The 24,231-nt window shown below is 37.5% G+C and overlaps 1 protein-coding gene across 1 annotated transcript in view; it reads right to left on the bottom strand.

The window, feature by feature from the left end:
* Nucleotides 1-24,231, bottom strand: part of LEKR1 (leucine, glutamate and lysine rich 1) — a 332,736-nt gene that overhangs the window by 301,911 nt on the left and 6,594 nt on the right. Inside the window, exon 2 of the mRNA XM_007943551.1 lies at nt 12,555-12,769. Within this exon, the coding sequence (XP_007941742.1) occupies nt 12,555-12,769 (215 nt within the window). The remainder of the gene's footprint in view (nt 1-12,554; nt 12,770-24,231) is intronic.

The following is a 24,231-nucleotide window of genomic DNA, read 5'->3' on the forward strand; positions in this document are numbered from 1 at the left end:
ATCAAGAACCAATGGAGTTGAACGAAAGAGTCAAAGTTGCTCCGATGGAATTCGCAAAAAACAAGGCTCCAGGAATTGATGGAATATCCATCGAGATGTTTCAACAAACAGATGCCACACTGGAGGCACTCACTCAGCTATGCCAAGAAATCTGGAAGACAACTACCTGGCCAACAGGCTATAAGAAATCCATATTTGATACATGCACATATCTATGTATATGTATATACATAAATATGTTTATATGTGTGTACATGTATGTGTGTATATATATACACACACACATACACACATATATGTAAAACCAAACCCAGTGACACTGAGTCTATTCCAACTCCTAATGACCATACAGATCAGAGTAGAACTGCCCCAAAGCATTTCCAAGGAGCTCTGGTAGTGCGGTGATTAAGGTATTTGGCTGCTAACCAAAATATTGGGGGTTTAAACTCATCTGTCACTCTACGGAAGAAAGAAGAGGTGGCCTGCTTCTGTAAGATTTACAACCTTGGAAATCCAATGGGGTCACTAAGAGTCAGAACTGACTTGATGGCAGTGAGTCTGGTTTTTGGTTTAGAAATCTTTATGCAGCAGACTACTTCATCTTTCTCCTGTGGAGCTGATGGTGGGTTTGAGATACCAAACTTTTGGTTAGCAGCCAAATGCTTTAACCACTATGTCACCAGAGCTCTTGGAGAAGAGTGAGAAAAATGTATCTCAAAGAAATGGCTCACACAGTTGTTGATGCTGGCAAGTCCCAAGTCTATGGGTCAGACGTCAAGCTGGAAGCTTCTCCTGACTCACATATCTTCAGGGGCTGAAATACCCAAGATCAGTAAACAATACAACAACAGGCTGCTGGCTTTGAAGGCTGATGAATCCAAAATCAGCAGGTAAAATGGTAGGCTGCTGATTCACAGGCTGAGAAGGCAACAATCCCAAGATCAGTAGACAATATGGCAGGCGACTGGTTCAAGCCCAGATGATAATGAGCCAGATGCAGGATCTTGAGCCAAAAGCCAGAGTCCTTTCCCAGAGCTTTTTCATATATATTAAAAGCAGGTCACAACCCAAAGGAAACCCTTTCAACTGATCAAATGCTGATAGCAAAACTCATCATGGACCTGATTACATTATATCAGATCTGATCATGGGTGATGACTCCATAATAACTGCTAAATCATTCAGAACCATAGCCCAGTCAAGGTGACACACAACCTTAACTATCACATCCCCTCTTCTGAATCTGGCTTGAATTTATGGCAGTTCCTTGTTGGTGTACTATTGTAAATATTTTTTAATTATCTTCAGCAAAGTTCTGCTGTGTGTGATTTTAATAATAATAATTTATTAGTAGTAATCATAATAATAATCTCTGCATTCTCTTTGATCATCTTTCTTCTGAATGAGCACAAATATGGATCTCTTCCAGCTGTTTGGCCAGGTAACTGTCTTCCAGATTAGTTGGTATAAATGACTGAGCACCTCCATTGCTGCATCTATTGAAATATCTCAGTGAATATTCTGTCAAAACCTGGAGGCTTGTTTTTCACAAATTCATTCAGCCTGGACTTCTTCCTTCAATATCAACCACTCTTGATAATATGCTGAAAAGGCTAGATGCTGACCAATTCTTTTTGGTATACGGATAGTATTCCCTCAATTTTCTTTTGATGCTTCCTGTATCGTTCAATATTTTGCCCATAGAATCTTTCAATATTGCAACTCGAGTTTTAAATTTTTTCCTCAGTTCTTCCAGCTTGAGAAACACCAAGCATGCTCTTCCCTTTTGCTTTTCTAACTCCAGGTCTTTGCACATTTCATTACACTTTACTTTGTTTTTTCGAGTTATCTGTTGAAATCTTCTGTTCAGCTCTTTTACTTCATCATTTCTTCCATTCATGTGAGCTGCTCTCTGTTCAAAAGCAAGTTTCAGAGTCTCTTCTGACATTCATTTTGGCCTTCCCTTCCTGTGTTTACAAGGATCTTTTGCTTTCTTCAGGTATGTTGTCTTTGTTGTCATTGCCCAACTTCTCTTGTCTTTGATCACTGGTATTTAATGAGTCAAATCTACTTTTCAGACGGTCTCTACATTTAGGTGGGATATACTCAAGCTTGTATTTTGGCTCTCATGGACTTGTTTTAATTTTCTTCCATTTCAATTTAAACATGTCTAAGATGAGGCAATCTACTTCCGTAGTGATACTGCCTCGGAAACCCAAGGAGGGGTTGTTATGAGTTGGGTCTGACTCAATGGCACATAACAGCAACAAAAACAAGAATAATTGATGGTCTCTCTTCCCCAGCCTTTTTCTGACTGATAATATTGAGCTTCTCTATCATCACTTTCACAGATGTAGTCAATTTGATTCATATGTATTTCATCTGGTGAGGTCCATGTGTACAGTCATAATTTATGTTGTTGAAAATAGGTATTTGCAATGAGTAAGTCGTTGGTCTTGCAAAATTCTATCAAGCAATCTCCAGGCATCATTTCTATCACCAAGGCCATACTACCTGTACTTCTTTGTTTCCAGCTTTCATATTCCAATCACCAGTAATTATCACTACATTTTGATTGCATGTTTGGTCAACTTTAGACTGCAGAGTTGGTAAAAAAAAAAAAAAAATTCAATTTCCTCATCTTTGGTTTTAGTGGGTCGTGTATAAATTTGAATAATAGTCGTATTAACTGGTCTTTCTTGTAGGCCTATGGATATTTTCCTATCACTGAGAGCATTGTACTTCAGCATAGATCTTGAATGTTCTTTCTGATGATGAATGTGAATCATTCTTCTTCAACATGTCATTCTAGGCACAACAGACCATACAAATAGTCTGATTCAAAATGGTTAATAATTCAGATCACTAATATCTAGGATATCAATCTTTATGCACTCCATTTCATTTTTAACAACTTTTAATTTTGCTAGATTCATACTTTGTACATTCCACATTCCAAAAATTATCAGTGGATGTTTGTAGCTGTTTTCTCTCATTTTGAGTCATGCCACATCAGCAAATGAAGATCCTGAAAGCTTTATTCTATTCACGTCACTAAGGTTGACTCTATTTTGAGGAAGCAGCTCTTCCCTAGCCATATTTTGAATTCTTTCCAAACTGAGGGACTCATCTTCCAGCACAGTATCAGAAGTTGTTTCCCTGCTACTCATAAGATTTTCAGTGGCCAATTTTTTCAGAAGTGGGCCTGGCCACATCCTTCTTCCTGGTGTGTCTTAGTCTGGAAGCTCTATTGAAACCCGTCTACCAACGGTCAATCTGCTGGTATTTGAAATATCAGTGGCTTAGCTTCCAGCATCACAGTAACACACAACTCACCACAGCAACTAACTAACTCTTTTTGACAGATGAGTGGTTGCAAGTAGCTAAGATGATGATACATTTGCCTGTGCTGTATCAACATGTCTCTGAACACAAAATTTCCTAGGCTACTCAAATGCAGTTATCTCCAAATAAACTCTGAAGTAGAGGCCCCAAAAGTTATTTCTGTCAAATATCAAATTGGTAGGGCAACACTTGCTATGATAGGCACCAGAGGAACTGATTGACAAGTGATGCCATTAACTCATTATAACTAGAAAATTAAGGTCAGACATGGGATATTTCAAATGAATATTATTTTTTAGTTTTAGGCATTCATTTTTGCTTATTTTCTTTATCAACTCTTTTTGTTCCTCCTCTCTCACTACCTATACTTTGATATAGGTTTCATGAGTGTTAATAAGAGCCCAGTAATGAACATTTACAGCACATGCAAAAAATAAATTTTTTTAAAGAAAATGTTTAATCAGTTTTTTAAATGTTATAATAAAACATTTTTAAAGTATAAAGGTACAAAATGTCATTTAAAATCTCAAATGTTAGAAAAACTTAAATGTACCCAAAAAGAATACTCTATATTAACAAAACATATTCCCAACAAAATAGAGTGTATTTTCCCCCATGAACATACTTTTTAAATAGGTAGAAACTGGCAGCATTCATTTTGGAAGACTTTAATGTTCCCTTATAATTTGTTAAATGAAATAGACAAAAATTACCTTAAAATACACAGAATCTGAATAGCACAATACCAATTAAATTTAATATATCTATTAAAAGTTATATACACAAAGCAGAGAATATGTATCCTTTCCAAACAGCTATGGACTATCTCCAAAAACTCACTGCTTATTAAACTCTCAACAAGTTCCCCAAGATAGGTCACATTTTCTGTCCACAATGGAATAAAAATAGACATAGCCAAAGAATCTATCCATGTAGAAAATTAAAATCTTCAAGCATTTCTTAGATTAAAAAGGAAATAAAAATTGAATTTCCATATTCTTTAGACATAAATGAAAATAAGACACCATTATCAAAAGGTTTGTTGTTGCCAAAGCCTGTTGCTAAAGGGAAACTTGATAACTTTAAATGTATTTATTAGAAAAAGAAAGTAATAACAAATTAACTCAAATAGCTAATAAAAGAACTAGAAATTAAAGAAAACATAATGTATAAACACAAGAAAAGTAGAAAATATTAAATAGAAAGCAAATAGAAAAAGAAACAAAATTGATTAATTAAATCAAAATCTGGTCTTCAAAGGCCAATAAAATAGAGCTGATCTGTTTACTTCCCTAGGATTAAAAAAAAAAAACTCTATCTCATTTTTAGTGAAACACAAATAATATAGAGAAAATCTTTCAAATAAAAGAATATACTCACTGCTGTCAAGTCAGATCCAAACTCATAGTGATCCCTCCTTGGGTTTCCAAGGCAGAAGTAGATTGCCCAATCATCCTTCGGAGAAGTGGCTGGTGGGTTTGAACCACCAGCCTTCTAGTTAGCAGTCATATTCCTTAGGCACTACGCTAAGAATCTACATATTATTAAATGGCAATAAATTGAAATGCCAAAAGAAATGCATGATTTTCTTTCTAGGTTTTCCTTAGTTCTCTAGTGCTGCTATAACAGAAATTTATTCTCTTACAGTCCAGAAAGCCAGAGGTCTGAGTTCAGAGTACCAGCTCCGAGGCCCCTTAACCTTGGGCTCTGCCTTCCAGGCCTACTGGAGCAAGCTGGAGGCTTCACCTAACTCACACAGCTACCGACTGCTGAGGCTGACCAATCCAAGATCAGCAGGTAAAACAGCAGACTGTTGACTCACAGGCTGCAAAGGCAACAATCCCAAGATTTACAGCCAACACAGCAAGCCACTTGTTCAAATCCAGGAATTGAAGATGATGAATTGCAAACCAAATGCAGGATGCTTTCTATGCATACTGGAAATAGGCTATTTTGATTACTTTATGCCACTCTAACAGAAATACCAGAGGTGGATGGCTGTAATAAACAGAAGTTTATTCTCTCACAGTTTGGAGGCTAGAAGTCCAAGCTCAAAATGCCAAGCTCTAGGGGCTGGGTGAAAGCCCCACAACCTCGGGGTTCAGCTCTGCCTCTTACTCTCGGCCCACTGGAGCTGAAGGTGCTCTTCACTCAGGCAGCTGCTGGCTGCTGAAGCTAACAAGCCCAAGGTCAACAAATAAAATGGCACAGTCCCAATATTACCAAACAACACAGCAGGCCACTAGTTCAAGTCCAGAGACAGTCTCAGACTGGCAGGAAACATGGCAGGCTACCAAATGAAGACTCAGCTACACACAGAGTCCACTCATGTCAGAAAGCTGCAGATCATTCCCAAAGTTTCTCCTTATATACTGGAAGCAGACCACATCCTTAAAGCAGCTACTCAGCTGCTCATGGCAGATTCCACCATGGAGCTGATTGCCAGTCTTATCATAGGGAATAACTACAACCAGCTCCCCAGTCACTCAAAAACAGGTCCAGACAAGTTGACATAGAACCTTAATCACCACACAGGCCACACCCTGAAGGCCACGCCCCTTCAACTGGTTAACTGCTCACAGCTGATTCCACCATGGGGGTGCTTACACTACATTCAATTTCATTATAGGGAATAACAAAAGCACAGCTGCTAAGTCACTCAAAATCTTGGCCCAGTAAAGTTGACACATAACAATACTACTACAAATATTAATTTTCAAAACTGACTCAAGAAGTAAAAAGCATAAACCATTAATTATAGAGGAAATATAATGAATGGGTCAACAAAGTTCTACCACTGCCGCCACCCCTCACCCCAAAAGAACATAGAAGATACATGTTTCTATGAGGAAAATTTACTAAAGCTTCAAGGAACAGGTAACTCATGTGTTATTTAAAATGTCTGGTGCATACAAAAGGAGGAAAACATCTTAACTTATTTTAAGAGGCTGGTATAACCCAGATACCATAAAGAAGAAAAGAAGAAAGCCACAGCCCAACCTTACCTGAACAAAGATGCAAAAATCTATAAAAAACATTAGCACATTAATCCAGCACTGTATTTGAAGAACAATCACCTTCATAAAGTGTTTCACATATCACTGGCAATATGGACAATTCTTTTAGTGGTAGAGACAAAATATTTTTTACTTTAATAATTATATATTTACTTTTACATGATATTTATCACAAGTGATTTTTCCCATCTACTATATTCAGACAAAGTTTCCTTTAAATAAATGTATTTAAAAGAGCATTTGGAGTCACTGGGTGGTGGAGTTAAGCACTAGATTACCAGCTGAACAGTCGGCCGTTTAAACACCTAACGATGCCTCAGAACACAGGCCTGAAGATCTGCTTCGAAAGGTCACAGTCTTGAAAACCCTGTGGTGTAATTCTACTAAATACACATACAGGGTCACCATGAGTCAGAATCGATGGCAACTAAAACCAGCAACAAAAGCAGTATTTAAATAAAAATAGTAGAGAACACCCACAGCTGTGGCAAAAATCGTGAAGGTAAGCAAATAAATAAAATTTAGGGAACTCTGAAATATATACCGTGATTAAAAATGCCTTTATGCCAAAATCACAGAAATATCTTCATATTCCAAAACGAAACCAAACTCACTGCCATCGAGCTTCCTATTAGGAAGTCTATTAGTATAATTTATCACATTAATAGAGAAAAATCGTAAGATTATCTCAAAATAAAATGGAAAAGCATTTGTTAAACTTCAATAACCATTCCTCATTAAAAATTAAACCTTAAAAAGTTAGAAATAAAAGAATTCTTAAACTGATAAAAGATATCTTTAAGAAATTTATAACTAACATCCTGTTTAAGAAAGAAACATATTTAGCAGGTTCATATTAAATCTGAAACAAGACATGGATGCACTCTATAACTTTACTATTTAACACAGTTGTGAAGGTCCAAACCAATTTAATAACACAAGAAGAAAATAAGAAGTAGAACCTTTAGAAATAAAAAAAAAAACCCTACTATTTGCATTTGCTCTGTGTGTGTGTGTGTGTGTGTGTGTGAATGGGAAAGATCTCATTCCCAGTAGCAACAGAACTTAAAATATGCCTAGAACTGAACTAATACAGAATATGTAAGAAAATTACAAAACATTATTGAGAGATTTAATGAAGACCTGGCGAAATGAAGAAAGACCTACCATGTTCTAGGACAAGAAAACTCAAAATTATAAAGATGTCAAATCTCAAGATGTCAAATTAACCTAGAAAGTAAATGTATCTCCAATCTAAATCAAATTAGAATGTTCCATTGAATCTGACAAGCTGATTCTAAAGTTCATTCAAAAAAATCAGGAAAACTTGAAAAACAAAACAAAGACTGGCTCTACAAATTAAAAGATATACAGATTTAGATACAAAATTAAGTTAAAATAAAGTGTGGTACAACCCTAGTGATAGATTAACAGAGCAATGGCACAAAATAAAGACTCCAGAAATAGACTAAAATAGAAATCAATAGGTGACATTTCAAATCAGGGAAGAAAGGATGAAGGATTTAATGAATGACCTTGGACAATAAGCCATACATTTGGAAAACAACAACAAATCTAAAATTGTACACATATTTCACATTATACACAAAAATTAATTCTAAATAGATTAAAAAGCTAACTCTGAAACAACAAAATTATAAAGGTTTTAGTAAACATTTGCTGCTTTTACTTGCCTGAATCTGTTCTCCCTTCTTCTGATAACAGTATGTTAATTTCTCTTTGGGAAATATCTTTTCCTTTATCCAGTGGTGGCATAGTGGTTAAAGCATTCAACTGTTAACCAAAAGGTTGGCATGTTTGTGGAGTGGAAAGCCACTCCATAGTAGAAAGATGAGGCAGTTTGCTTCCGTAAAGATTTACAGCCTTGGAAACCTTATGGGGCAGTTCTACTCTATCCTAAAGAGGTGCTGAGTCAGAATTGACTAGATGGCAGTGGGTTTGGTGAACTCAGTAGACCCCACTTTCCTCTAACCAAAGGAGGTGGTGTCACATAATCCAAATACGGACAAGGAGACTCTTTCTCCTGCAATTTTTATCTTGAAGGAACGACAAAAAAATGAAAATAGTCTCCCAAGATTTCCCCAGATCCCTGAACAAGCTCTGTTTACTGACCATTTCCAAAGCTAGAATTTTCCCTTTCAGTCAATGAGATACCACATCATGCTCTTCTTTTTGTGTGTAGGTTAGTTTTAGCCAGTGTAAATTTTTGTTGTTCATAATTAAAAGAATCTTAATAGACATAGACCTTAACAGACCAGAATTTGGTATAAAAAAAACCAAAGTCACTGCCATCAAGTCACATCTGACTTATAGCAACCCCTCCTTGGGTTTCTAAGGTGGTTTTACCATGAAAGTAGATTGCCCAGTCTTCCTTCTGAGGAGTGGCTGGTGGGTTCGAACCACCTGCCTTCTGGTTAACAGTCAAATGCCTTAGGCACTACGCCACCAGAGCGCCCAACAATTTGGTATGGAAGAATATTTTTTAAAAAATTAAAAGAAGTCAATACTACAAATTATACAGTAAACAAAGTAAAAAGACAAACATAAGAAAATATAAGCAACATATGTAAACTAAGTATAAAGTCATATTACATTGAAACTCCTATAAATCAACAAAAAAATAAATAATCCACTAGAAAATTGAGCAGTATATATGAACAGGCAATTCATAGAGGAGGAATATAAATGGCTAATAAACATAAGAAAAAATGTTCAGCCTCACTGGCAAAAATGAAGCACAAATTAAAATAACAAGGTAATGTATTTTCATTCAAGAGACAGAAAAATTAAGATGACTCCAATATTAATAAGATATAAGAAAATGGCTACTTCATAAACTATTGGCCAAACATAAATTTATCCTATCCCCTTCAAGGTCAATTTGGTATAATACTCATCAAAATGTTAAACTGGCATTTGCTTTCTTCCAGAAATTTCACTTCTAGGAATTTATCCTATAGAAAAGTATACATACCCAAGAATATAAATACAAATATGTACTGTATGTAATAATAAAAGGGAAATTGGGAGTTCAGTGGTAGAATTCTTGCCTTCTAGGTGGGAGACCCAGGCGTGATTCCCAGGCAATGCACCTTATGCGCCGCCACCATCCGTCTGTGGTGGTTACGCATTGCTATTATACTAAACAGGTTTCAGTGGAGCTTCTACTTTAAGACAGGCTAGGCATAAAGGCTTGGTAACCTACTTCTGAAGGTCAGCCAGTGAAAACACTATGAATCACAATAATCTGATCCACAACCTATTACGGGGATGGTGCAGGACTGGATAGCATTTAGTTCCATTGTACATGAGGTCACAATGAGTCAGTGGCTAATTCTGTGGCTGCTAACACAGCCATAAATGTAGTAATATTAATTGGAAATAAACTAAATGTTGATCAAAAGAGAAACTGTTAAGTAAATTATGGTATATTCTTAACAAGGAAAATGCACCAGTTAAGAACAAGGCAGATTTATATTACATTGACATGGAACAATTTTCAATATACATAGTTAACTGGCAAAAGTAAGACACAGAACAATATGTTTTATATATCACATATTATTTATGTTTAAAAACTAGTTTGATGTTAATGGGGGAGGAAAAGAAGAGTAAAAACAGTTGCATGATTTGAAGAATGTAATTGTTTTGGTTATCTAGTGCTGCTCCGACAGAAAATTAATGTCATCCACATAGGTGGATGGCTTAAACAAACAGGGATTTATTCTCTTACAGTTTTGGAGGCTAGAAATCAGAGTTCAAAGTGCTGGCTCTAGGGGCTGGGTGAAGGCCCTTTACCTTGGGCTTCAGCTCTGCCTCTTGCTCCTGGCCCACTGGAGCTGAAGGAATCTCCTAACTTAGGCAGCTGCTGGCTGCTGAGTCTGACAAACACAATGTTGACAAGTAAAATGGCACAGTTTAAAGACTATCAAGCAACACGGCGGGCCACTAATTCAAATCCAGTAACAGTCCCAAGATCAGCATACACTCATGATGATGCAGTCAAATGCAGGATCCAGACATGCCAAGAAGCTCAAGACCTTTATCAAAGCCATATATATATTATATGTTGTTATTGTTGTTGTTATGTGCCGTCGAGTCGTCCCCGACTCATAGCGACCCCTCCCTGGGTTTCCGAGGCAGTATCACTACGGAAGTAGGATTGCCCAACCTTCCTTCCGAGGAGTGGCTGGTGGGTTTGAACCGTCAGCCTTCTGGTTAGCAGTCAAGTGCTTTAGCCACTATGCTACCAGAGCCCCCATATATCATATATATATATATAGCTATATCCAGGAAACAGACCATATCCCTAAGGCAGCTACTCAGCTGCTCACAGTAGATTGAACCATGAAGTTGATTACCAGTCTCATCATGGGGAATAACGACAGCCAGCTGCCCAGACACTCAAAACCAGGTCCAGCCAAGTTGACTTAACTACCTTAACTACCACAGTAACGAACCTCACTGAAGTGTACTTGTAGAAATCACTGACTTGGTATGTGTTATGCTGTGTAAAGTCTCAATAACAACAAAAATAAAATAAATGATAAAAAACTAGTCTATCAAAAGATCAAATTATACCACTATATGGTTTATATATAATACATTATATTAAAGAAATATATAATCAAAGTAAACAATGAAGGATCTAGAAAGATATACACCAAACCATTAAGAGTAGTTTTACCTCAAGCAAGAAGAATGCAACCAGCAGAGTCAAAGGAAACTTTCTTGCCTTTCATTCTATGGATTTCTTTTGGCCTATATTTTATTGCATCTGTCTATATATTACTTGTATAACAGAACATTTTTATTAAAAAATCAGAGTGTGAGTAACATGAAACAAAACAATCTCTGAAACCAAAAACCATCCAAATTAAAAATTTTGAATTGCACACTTCTTTTAATTTTTCCACTCAACTATAAATAATTTTATGATTCAAATTTTAAACCATAGAAACTGTAACAAATATAATTTTCTAGCTAAAGGAATAAGAAATATCTGATTCATCTGACATGTAACATAATCATATACTTTTATATAAAAATGTATTATAAAATTTAATTAAAGTGCTTAATTCTGTTGTTGTTGTTGTTATGTGCCGTCGAGTTGGCCCCGACTCATAGCGACCCCTCCTTGGGTTTCCGAGGCAGTATCACTACGGAAGTAGGATTGCCCAACCTTCCTTCTGAGGAGTGGCTGGTGGGTTTGAACCGCCAGCCTTCTGGTTAGCAGTTAAGTGCTTTAGCCACTATGCTACCAGAGCTTAATTCTAGGATATTTAAAAAGGTTCTATCTTTACATTCATGAACTCAAAGTTTACTAACATCAAGTGTCAATATTTTAAACTGAGAAATTTTTATTCACAGAAAAAAAATAATAACCATAGAAACACCAACAGAAACTCTTCTGTTGAAGTTGGATACACTTTTTGCAGTGTCGTTGGGTAGGTTTGGTGGCATAGTGCCTACGGCATTTGACTGCTAACTAGAAGGCTGGAGGTTCAAACCTACCAGCCACTCCTCGGAAGGAAGACTGGGCAATCTATTTCCTTTGCAATACCACCTCACAAAACCAAGGAGGGGGCGCTATGAGTCAGAATCAATTCAACCACAGTGAATTTTGTTTGTTTATTTGGGGCAGGTTAAATTACAGATTAGACTCTATAGTCTTGGGAACCCATTCCTTATTTAATGTTATTCTAATTTCAATGATGTAGAGTTATTCACCAATTTTAATGCTTCGGCATCTTCTTCAAAACATAAAAACCTTCTATAAATCTAAAAATTCAAAACCATCGATACACAAATGTTAGGTATCAAAAACTACCAAACTTCACCTGATTTTTGATAGACAGATTTTCCTAATGATAAAAAAGTTAGATACATATATCTCGGAAGGAAAAAAAAAAGAAAAGAAAAACTTAACCTTTCTCAACCTATTATAGTTACTGAATTCACTGGTTGTTAATTGTTCAAATAGCAAATATGTGCCTCAAAGGAACGCTTCAAACTATAATTACTAATTATTAATATGATAAATAAATTTAACTGTATTCAAGTACATTATACTAAATCTAGGGAAATTCTAGAAAAACATTCAAAGCCTACTTATTTTCTGTACTTTTCTTCCAGACTAAATAAATAATAGAAATGATAACACATTCCAACCTTTCTCTTTTGGATTCATTGTCAATTTTATACTGTTGAAAATCTTGGCTAAGAGACTGTAGCTTTTCTTGAAGTTTTTTTTCACGTTCTATACTTCCTTGATAAAATTTCATCTCTTTTTCCATTTCTTTCACTTTTTCTTCCATGGCCTTAAATTCATGAAGAATTAGATAGCTGACTCCACAGTATTTACAAACTTTTTCTTCAGAAGGCATCTAGAAAACACAATATAGTTATTGAAATGATTTTTTTAAAAAATTCTGAACAATTAACTTCAACTGAAGATGTTATTGAAATCATGCTGGTTAAATAAAATAAATATATACTGCACTATGCCACAGATAATTATTACATGGCCTACATCTGGATAACATTTTTAAAACTGACACAATAGTGACTCTGATGTAAAATCCTGGAATTAGTAAAGGACCTTTCAGAGTAATTATTTTTCCATAGTGTCTTTATGAAAGATCTACTCTTGAAATATCTCCATGAAATAAAACTAAAAAATGATAAAAACATCTTTACATCTTTATGAGTAGCTTCTTGTTTTAAGATGAGTTTTCCATAAAGGAGGAAGAAATCATCGACCTTTAGCTGTCAACTGCTCAGTGATTCTGGCTTTTTCAGATCTTATTTTCCTAATTTGTAAAATTATGGCATTGAACCAAATAAACTCTAAGTGCCTGTCCAGTTTTGACATTTTATGCTTCTTACAGAATTTAACATTCTGTCACAAAACTTCGAATAGGAAAAACACTTTGAATCTAATCTCTTCCAAATCAGTACTTTTCCCCTCAGATAGACATGGTCTTTAGAGGACCTGGTGGTGCAGTGGATAAGCAGAGCTTGTCTGCTAAGCAAAAGGGCAGCAATTCAAACCCACCAGGTGTTCCACAGTAGAGAGATGAGGCATCTGCTTCCGTAAAGATTTACAGCTTTGGAAACCCTATGGGGCTGTTCCACTCTGTCCAATAGGGCTGCTATGAGTGGGAATACACTCAACAGCAATGGCTTTGGTTTTTGAGTTTGGGGTTAGTCATGGTTACACCCATTTTACAGATGAGAAAATTCAGACTACTGTAGTTTTAACTAGCTGATATGTGAAGAATTTCAAATTAAAATGTAGGTCTCTTTCAAACCAGTGCCTAAGCCTGTAACCACTTGTATTCATCCACCACGTGTATTTGAGTGAAATCCTTTTCCTTCCCTCAGATAAAATGTTCATATGACTCTGGTGAGCATGTTGTTATTGTTAGGTGCCATCAACTTGGCTTCAACTCATGGAAACTCTATGTACAACAGAACAAAACACTGCCTGGTCCTGCGCCATCCCACAATCCTTGTTACGCTTGAGCCTATCTATCATTGTAGCCATTGTGTTAATACATCTTATTGAGGGTCTTCCCATTTTTCACTGACACTCTACTTTACCCAGCCTGATATCCTTTCTCTAGGGACTGGTCCCTTCTGACAGCATGACCAAAGTAAGAGAGACAAAATCTGGCCATTCTTGCTTCTAGGGAGCATTCTAGCTGTGCTTCTTCCAGGACATATTTGTTCATTCTTCTGGCAGTTCACAATATGGCTAGTATTCACTGATACCACAATACCACAATACCAAGTCATCAACACTTCTTCAGACAGGCGTATTCACTGTCCAGATATCACATGCATAGGAGGTGACTGAAAATACCATAGCTTGAGTTGGGTGCTATAAGCCTTCTTCACTTTCAGCAAGCAAGGCTTTGCCATCTGCATATCCCAGGTTGTTAATAAGTCTTCCTCCAATCCTGATGCTGCATTCTTCTTCATATGCTCCAGCTTCTCAGATTTGTTCAGCATATAGACTGAATAACTATGGTGAAAGGATACAACCCTGACATACATGTTTCCTGATTTTAAACCATACAGTGTCCCCTTGTTCTATCTGAATGGCAGCCTCTTGGTCTATGCACAGGTTCCTCATGAGTACAATTAGGTGTTCTGGAATTCCCATTCTATGCAATGTTACCCAAAACTTGTTACAATTCACACAGTCTAATGCCTTTGCACACTCAATAAAACCCAAGTAAACATCTTTCTGGTATTCTTTGCTTTCAGCCAAGATCCATCTGACATCAGCAATTATATCCCTCATTCCACGTCCTCTTCTGAGTCCAGCTTGAATTCCTGGAAGTTCCTTGTCAACATACTGCTCCCAAAGTTTTTTTAATTATCTCTAGCAAATTTTTACTTATGTGTCTATTTAATGACCATTTGCTTCCTTCATGTATGATGTTTTGACATGAGCCCACACACACAACTTATCTGGTCTTCAATTACTGGTGTTTAGTGCACCACATCTATTCTTCAGAAGATCTCTATTTTCAGGTAGGATATAATCAATGCAGGAAGCGGGAGCCAGGTCAACGGCTAGAACAGGCAAGGAGAGAGCCCCAAGTATGAAGCAGGACCTGGACCAATGGCCAGAACAGGTAAGGGGAGAACTCCAGACAAGAAGCGGGAGCCAGGCTGATGAGAGGAATAGGTGAGGGGAGAGTGAGACCCAGGCAATACGTGGGAGCTGGGTGAACGGCCAGAACAGGTAAGGAGCCCTAGGAAGGAAGCGGGAGCCGGTGGACAGCCAGGACAGGTAAGGAGAAGGTCAGAAAGTGAGTGGAGTGGTTTGGAACACCTTAGGGAGATTAACTTGTCTGTCAGTTTGTTGTACTGTGGTGGCTTGCATGTTGCTGTGAGGCTAGAGGCTGTGCCACCACTGTTTCAAACAGCAGGGTTTCCTGTGGTAGACAGGTTTCAGTGGAGCTTCCAAACTAACACAGACTCAGAAGAAGGAAGAAGCTATCCACTTCTCAAAGAATTGGCCAGTGAAAACCATATTAATAGCAGTGAAACACTATCTGATATATAACTGGAAAACTTCATGAATAGCCCTGAAACACTGTCTGATACAGTGCCAGAAGAGGAGCTCCTCAGGTCAGAAGGCACGCAAAATACTACTGGGAAAGAGCTGCCCCCTCAGAGTAGAGATAACCTTAATGATATGGATAAAGTAGAGCTTCGGGACCTCCAGTTGCTGATGTGGCACGACTCAAAATGAGAAGAAACAGCTGCAAACATCCATTAATAATTGGAACATGGAATGTATGAAGTATGAATCTAGGTTGTCACCAATGAAATGGAATGCATAAAGATTTACATTGTAGGAATTAGTGACCTGAAATGGACTGATTTTGGCCATTTGAATCAAACAACCATATGATCTACTACGTCAGGAATGACAAATTGAAGAGGAATGGTGTAGCATTCATCATCACAAAGAATGTTTCAAGATCTATACCTGAAGTAAATGCTGTCAGTGATAGGATAATATCCATATGCCTACAAGGAAGGCCAGTTAATACTATTATTATTCAAATTTACGCACCAACCACCAAAGCCAAACATGAGGAAATTAAAGATTTTTACCAACTTCTGCAGTCTGAAATGGACTGAACATGCAATCAAATGTGTTATCACTAGTGATTAGAATGCAAAAGTTGGAAACAAAGAAGAATCACCAGTAGTTGGAAATTTGGCCTTGGTGACTGTGTTAGACTGGGTTATCTAGAGAACCAAAACCAGTAAAGCTTATTGATATAAACAGAGAAAGAAAAATTTATCTTAGGAAAATGGCTCACACACTTATAGAAGCTGGCAAGTCCCAAGTTCTTGGATCAAACGTCAAGCTGGAGGCTTTTCCCAACTCCTGCAGCTGCAGGGGCTGAGAAGCTCAAGGTTCGCAGGCAGTATACTGGCTGTTGACTCCAAAGAATGACGAATCCAAGATCTCCAGGCTGAACAGTGGATTGTTCGCTCACAGACAGTTATAGGCAGCACAACAGAATCCCGATCCACAAAAGAGTGTCTCTTTTCCCAGAATGTCCATAAATATACTGGAAGCAGGCCACACCCCTAGGGAAATTCCCTTTCAATGGATTAGCTCCTCAAAACATATACATCTGATCCCATCCTTGGAACAACCCACATCACAATTGCTTAAACCACACAGAATTGTGGTCCAACCAAGTTGACACACAGCTCCAACTATCACAGTGATAGAAATGACACTGGAGATCACATGATAGAATTCTGCAAGACCAACAACTTATTCATTGCAAATTCCTTTTTTCAACAGCACAAACAGAGGTTATACACATGGACTTCACCAGATGGAGTACATAGGAATCAGAATGACTACAGCTATGGCAAGAGGCAATGAGAAAGCTCAATATCTTCAGCCAAAACAAGGCCAGGAGCTAATTGTGGAACAGACCGTCAACTGCTCATATTCAAGTTCAAGTTCAAGTTGAGATCATCATGATAAATGGAGAAAAGACTGAAGTTGTCAAAAACTTCATATTACTTGGTTCTACAATCAACACCAATGGAAGCAGCAGTCAAGATGTCAGACAGTGTATAGCATTGGGAAAATCTGCTGTAAAAGACTTCTTTAAAGTGCTGAAGAGCAAAAATATCTCCCTGAAGACTAAGGTGAGCCTGACACAAAACTATGATATTTTCAATCACCTCATATGCATGTGAGAGCTGGACAATGAATAAGGAAGACTGAAGAAGTGTCAATGCTTTTGAGTTGTGGTGTAGGTGAAGAACACTCAAAGTACTATGGACTGCTAAAAGAACTAACAAATCTGTCCTGGAAGAAGTTCAGCCAGAATGCTTCTTGGAAGCAAGAATGGCCAGACTTCATCTCACCTACTTGGTCATGTTGTAAAAAGGGACCATTCCCTGGAGAAGGGTATCATGCTCAGTGAAGTGGGGGTCAACGAAAAAGGGGAAGAGCCTCAACAAGATGGATTGACACAGTGGGGCTCAGGTGCAGCAAAGATCATGGGGCTGGCAAAGGACCAGGCAGTGTTTTATTCTGCTGTACATAAGGTCACTACAAGTCAGAGATGACTCAATGGCACCTAACAACAACAACAATATAGTGAATGTTGTATCGTGGCTCTTGTGGACTTGTTTTAATTTTTGTCAACTTGAACTTGCACATGAACAACTAATGGTCTGTTCCACAGTCAGCTCCTGCCTTGTTTTGACTGATAATATTGAGCTTCTCCATTCGCCTCTTTCCACAGATACATTCCATTTGATATCTGTGTATTCCATCTGGCAAGATCCACATGCATAGCCACTGTTTATGTTGTTTAAAAAAGGTATTTGTAATGAATAAGTCACTGGTTTCAGAAAATTCTATCATGCAATCTCTGGGGTCACTTCTATCACCAAGTCCGTATTTCCAATTACCAATGCTTCTTTGTTTCCAACTGTCTCATTCCAATCACTAGTAATTATCAATCCATCTAGACTGCATGTTTGGTCAACTTCAGATAGCAGAAGAAATCTTCAATTTCTTCATCTTTGGCTTTGGTGGTTGGTGCATAAATTTGAGTAATAGTCATGTTAAGTGATCCTCCTTGTAGGTGTATGGATATTATCCTATCGCTAACAGCCCTGTACTTCAGGATAGATCTTCAAATGCTCTTTTTGACAATGAATGGAATGTCATTCCTCTTCAATTTGTCATTCCCTGCATAGTAGTGCATATGATTGTCTGATTCAAAATAGCCAATACCAGTCCATTTCAGCTCATGAAAGTCTAAGACATTAATTTATGAATTCCACTCCATTTTTGATCACTTCCACTTTTCCTAGTTTCCTAGTTCATACATATTTCAATTACTAATGAATATTTCAGCTGTTTTTTCCCATTTTGAGTTTTGCCCTATCACTAAATGAAGGTCCCAAAAGCTTCACTCCAACGATGTTCTTAAGGTCGACTCTACTTTAAGGAGGCAGTTCTTCCACAGTCGTATTTTGAGTCCCTTCCAACCTGTGGGGCTCATCTTCTGGCCCTATATCAGACAGTGTTTCACTGCTATTCATAAGGTTTTCATTGGCCAATTTTTTCAGAAGTGGATGGCCTTGTCCTTCTTCCCTGTCTATCTTAGTCTGGAAGCTCCACTGAAACTTGTCCATTGGGTGACTGTGTTGGCATTTGAAAATACTGGTAGCACAGCCTCCAGCCTCACAGCAACATGCAAACCATCACAGTACTTCCAACTGATGGACAAGTTGCGGCTGGTCAGCAGAGGGCAATAAAATGGAATTCCAACAGAGTAAAAAGACAGTTGGTTATTTTTTTCTATCTCAAGTAGCCTCTGCTTGTTTTACTATTCACAAGGATAAGAAGCAGCTATATTAAGGTTTTTCTCTAGGGCACTAAATTGAAAGGAAACTTGTATTATTTTAGGAGAACTTACTCTTAATGGAAACCCACCAGCACAGAGTTGAGTCCAACTCATAGCTACCCTACAGGACAGAGTAGAACTGCCCCATAGGGTTTCCAAGGCTATCAATCTTTACAAAAGCAGACTTCTTCACCTTTCTCCTAAGGAGCAGGTTCGAATCATGACCTTTTGGTTAGCAGCCAAACGGCACCACCAGGGCTCCAGTCTTAATGCAACCACCCTTAAATCCACAGAAACTGCTCCCAAGAGGTATGCCATCATATCTGCCTATTAATGCCATTACACAAAAGTCAGTTGGAACAAATCAATAACAAATCTCTTTAAAATTTTGCTCATTTAAAATTTAATAATAAAATGGTCATATTGAAAACCATAATACAGGAGTTCTGGTGGGGTAGTACCTAAGGCATTTGACTGCTAACCAGAAGGCTGGTGGTTCAAACCCACCAGCCACTCCACAGAAGGAAGACTGGGCAATCTATTTCTGCAAAGATTTACCACCTCGGAAACCCAAAGGGGCTCTCTATGAGTCATTATCAACTCAATGGCAGTAAGTTTTTTTTTTTTTTTTTATACAAACATATATACGCATGTGTGCACACAACACACACATGAATGGCAATGCAATCATCTACCAGCCACTGCCACCAAGTTGTATATATTTATAAACCATCAGGTTTGAAATAACTCATAAAGATAATCTGGTTCAAGCTTTGGATGAGTTTTTTGAGTCTAATCAAACCTAGATATATCATTACCCAGCCTCTGTTTTAACATCCCCCAGTGATGGGCAACTGTTTTCTAAAACAGCTATTCCATCTTCTGGCAACTTTGACTATTATGAAGTTCCTTCTCATCTGACCATAAATCTGTCTCCCTGGTCCTAGTCTGCCTAGTATCTATGGGGAACAGCTCCAGATGTATTTCACACAAAGTACTTTCTAATATTTGAGGACAGATATGAGGAGCACTCCATGTCTTCTCTTCTTAGGTCAACACTCTGAATTTTTTCAGATGTTTCCCATATGACATGGTTTTGAATTTCCTCTTCATTCTAAATAATGTTCTTGGAACTTGTTCTGATATTTTTTAATGGTGCCTAGAATTGAATGTTTCAGTGTAGGACCACTGAAACAGAGTAAGAGAGAACTCAAGTTTTCCTCATTCTAAATATGAAATATCATTTACTACAATTTTAAATCATTGGTCTTTATATAACTGGCTTTTATTATTAATAAAGCCCCTATTTAAAAGAAATATTACAGGGTAAAACCTGTTGTATAGTTGATCAAAAGGAGGAAATGCAGAACTGAATCTCAAATTCCCATGGACTCCAAATTTTCTGGAATCATGGAGGCTGGATAAACATCAGAAACTACTGCCCTGGCGTAATCTTTAAACCTTAAACCAAAAATATCCTTAAGTCTCCTTAAAACTATGCTTTAGCTTAACTAATAAAAAATGTCTCCCTTGAGCATTATGCTTTTTTAAGAACTATCTATATAGGATCAGCTGACAAGGGGCAAGGCTGTGGTCACTGCTTGGTCACAGCCAGCTACCCAGAGGGACCGAGTAGTTGAACCTGTGGGCTTGGGACCATAGTCGCAGGGGACATTAAGCTCAATTGGCATAACATACTATACAAAACATTTTTCCACCTCCTACTTTGGTGAGTAGTGACTGGGATCTTAAAAGCTAGCAAGCTGCCATCTAGATGCAACGATGGGTCTCTCCTCATCAAGAGCAAAGAAGAAAGAAGAAAACCAAAATTAATGGAAACAATCAGTCCTAGCGACTGGTACACCATCCAATCTGCAACCTATACAACTATGAGACCAGAAGAACTAGATGGTGCCCGGCTACCACTGTCATCCACTTGGAAGGGGATCTATGTAGGAGATCCTAGATAGAGAGGGAGAACAATGTGGAACAAAACTCAAAGTCATTTGGAGAAAAAAAAAAAAAAAAAGGTGGGGACCAGGTTTGCTGGTCCAATAGAGCCTGGTGGAACCACTGAGACTATGGCCCCTGGCTGCCCATCAGGTCTGGAATTGAACCTACACCTGTGGTTTCCAGTCAAACAAAGTATAGGCAATGTGAGTTAAACATTTACCTCAAGAAGACACACGCCCTGGAGAGAACAATCATAGGAGAAGGAAGGGCTGCTTATGCACAGGGAGACAGCTCAGGGGGCAGGAGAGTATGGAGGGCTGGACACTGGGAAGAGGTAACTATAGGGAGGAAGTGGGAGGGGAGCTGTTGCATTATAGTAGACTCTGGTCAATGGCATGAGACAAAGCATATGTGAACTGCTGTATGGAAAGTGAATTTGCTCTGTAAATCTTCACCTAAATCATAATAAAAATTAAAAAAAAAAAAAAGAACTCTCTATATAGGATCAAATGGACAACAGCAATTCAAAATTAGATACGAAACTTAGGGAATAGTGAAGTTTATATTAATGAAGAATAACTTAAGTTTCAGGAATAACTCTAAAAAGAAGAGTGAGAAGTGTCATACAATTCAAAGAATGTAATAAATGCCACTGAATTATACATGTAGAAACCATTGAATTGGTGTCTGTTTTGCCGTGTATATTCCAAACAACAAAACAAATTAAAATTAAAAAAAACCCTACAGTATAATGTTTGATTATACTAACCATACCAATCATTTTTTCTCCTTCTATGTCCCCTTTTTGGAAAACCCACCTCCCACAGCTCTGGCTATTCTGTTTGGCCATGTGACTAAGGTCTCCTTCCACCCATCTATGGCTGGCTGGTGGCTCAGAAGTGGATATTGGACCCAGAAGGAGCAACCTCTAAGCTGGGCTGAGTCAACTAAGCCTCTAAGTTTTGTAGACCTCGACATGTAGGTTACTACTTGTGGTAGCTGTAACAGCGAAGGGTCTGTGTAAGGTACAGAATAAGCCACATTACTGGAATGAGAGAGAACAATGAACAGACACACACACTGTGACATACGGACACAGACATTGTGGCTCCAGAGGGAGAAGGTGGAGTCCATCACTGCCTTATACATGACGACCTTTCAGTTCCTCAGTCCTCTTTGAGACCTGTCTGTCCTATTTATCTATTGTATTGTCTTCCACTATTCTCCCTTTTCCCCCTTAAGCTACTTATTCCTTGCAACTCCTATTCTATTATGTAAGCAATTGGTGTTTTAGATCCAAGTACAGAAATATCTACATATGTATGCATATGTCTTTCTGTGTGTGTATGTATGTGTATATTCAAAGTTATTGACTGTGGTATCCCAGAAGTTCTAAGCTTTATGCTTTTTTCAAATTTGATCCTTGTAAGCTATCTTATCCAACTAACTTACTGATAAAAAAAAAAAAAAAGTATTTAATATGACCAAAGTTGCATATAGAACTCCACAACATATCATGTCTCCTTGGTTGGTACTGAGTTATTTCTCAGCACACTTCAGGTACAACTTTCAACTGGTTTTTAAACCACCCAATTCTCTTTATGTCTATGTTTTATTCATATTGCCTTTTGGAATGTTTAGACAAACCCTGTCAAATGCCTTTGTAAAATCCATATATTCTATGCCTATTACAGTTCCTGGATCTTGTAAACCTACACAAAATGAAATGGCAAGGCCTACAAGTTGGATCTTAATGAACATAAAACTGATCTAAGGGTTGGTGCTTTCTCTAATATATCTCACTCCAGGATCTTATCTGGGATTGAAATTAAGATCACCGATGTGTAATTTATGGATATTTTATAAATGAAATGGCACTTGTGCATTACTCTTCTTATTCCCTACATGTCCTCAAAGATCACCAAGAGTGGCTCTGCAATCCCTTTCAAAGGTAGTATCAGTCCCAGGAACATAATTCTTCCAGGTCAAGAGACCTGAACTAATTCAGAGCAAATGAGTATTTTCTTACAATCTCTTTGCCCATTTTGAGTTTTGGTTCATTCTCATAAATTTGAAAATTATACTGCTTACTCCAAGGCATTTTCATCCTTATCCTTTGACCTATAAATCACAGTTCTTGCCCTGCTCTTGGCAAAGTGCCCTATCCTTATTGTAAAGAAAATCTTTGATGGGTGGAGCATATTTGCAGAAATAGTATATCCTTCACAGTTGTGAAAGCTACTGGAATTATTATTCCATCCTAACAATCATGGGAGGAAATGCAAAAATAAGTGAAGCAATACATTATATAGAACAGGTCTTCTGCAGCTTCAGCAAAGAAAGCCAATATACTGCTTTCATTATCATGTAAGAAATAAGACAATAAAATTATAAAATAATAGGTCCACAAGAGTAGTCTCCTGACTGTACCTAGCATAACCTGAAACACTGAGTGATCTATGTTAGATAAGTACACTGCACAAAGGTTTTCAATGTTATTAAATAGCAAATAATTTCCTATAAGCAAAACTGCAACATAAAAATATAATAATCCTTTCAAATTCTTAGTGTCTGTATAGGCTAATTATTTAGGACATTTTTGTGAAATTTGAGATGATATGAAATACTATAATTATGTTCCTAAATGAAGTAAAGGTTATCTGTTTTCTATGAAATATAATTTGTATTTCATTCTCATAACTTGGTGTTATATCATTTCCTTGTTTTGTAAGTAAAATAATGACATGCTGTCATACTTGACAAAAAGGCTATCATTAGCAGGATTATTTTTTGTTTTCTACAAGATGTACTTTGGGGAACGCAGTATATTAAACAAATGCAGATCCATTTGAAAATAAATTATAAACAAACTTCTCAGAAAAATGTACTTTTAAAATTATAGTTATTTAATATAAAAATGATGTAAAACTCTTAAAAGATTAAATTAGGCTTCAGATCCTTTTCAAGCTCCTCTCTGTGCTTCAATTAGAAAAGGCACTCAGTAACCTCCTACTGTCCAACGCAGGCACTCTCTGCTCCAGAACTGTCTCTCCAGCCCCCATCCAGCCCATGTGTTCTGGGCTTAGATAAGGAGAAAAGAATAAACTATTTCACAAAGACAAGGGTGACAGCAATATAAAATGTTAACCCTTATAAGAGGTTTTCCATTTAAAAACATGTTTTCACTGAAAAGAATGAGTGTCTAGTAAATTCCATTTCTGTTGGGAGAAAAATTTTGACAGTGGCTCCTCCTATCCATTAGTCACATGGATCACCCCACCATATCTTAAGTACATCAGGGACTTTCCTGTTGCACTACCAATTTAAAAATCAATTTGGTAAAGAATATCTACCAAAAAAAAAAAAATCAAGAAACCTAACTCACTGCCATTGAGTCGGAGCCGACTCATAGCAACCCCTCCGTGGGTTTCCAAGGCAGTATCACTATAGAAGTAGATTGCCCAACCTTCCTT

Source organism: Orycteropus afer, unplaced genomic scaffold (genome assembly GCF_000298275.1).
Source record: "Orycteropus afer afer isolate SDZICR_OR568_19922 unplaced genomic scaffold, OryAfe1.0 scaffold00109, whole genome shotgun sequence".
In the NCBI taxonomy this organism is placed as follows: domain Eukaryota; kingdom Metazoa; phylum Chordata; class Mammalia; order Tubulidentata; family Orycteropodidae; genus Orycteropus; species Orycteropus afer.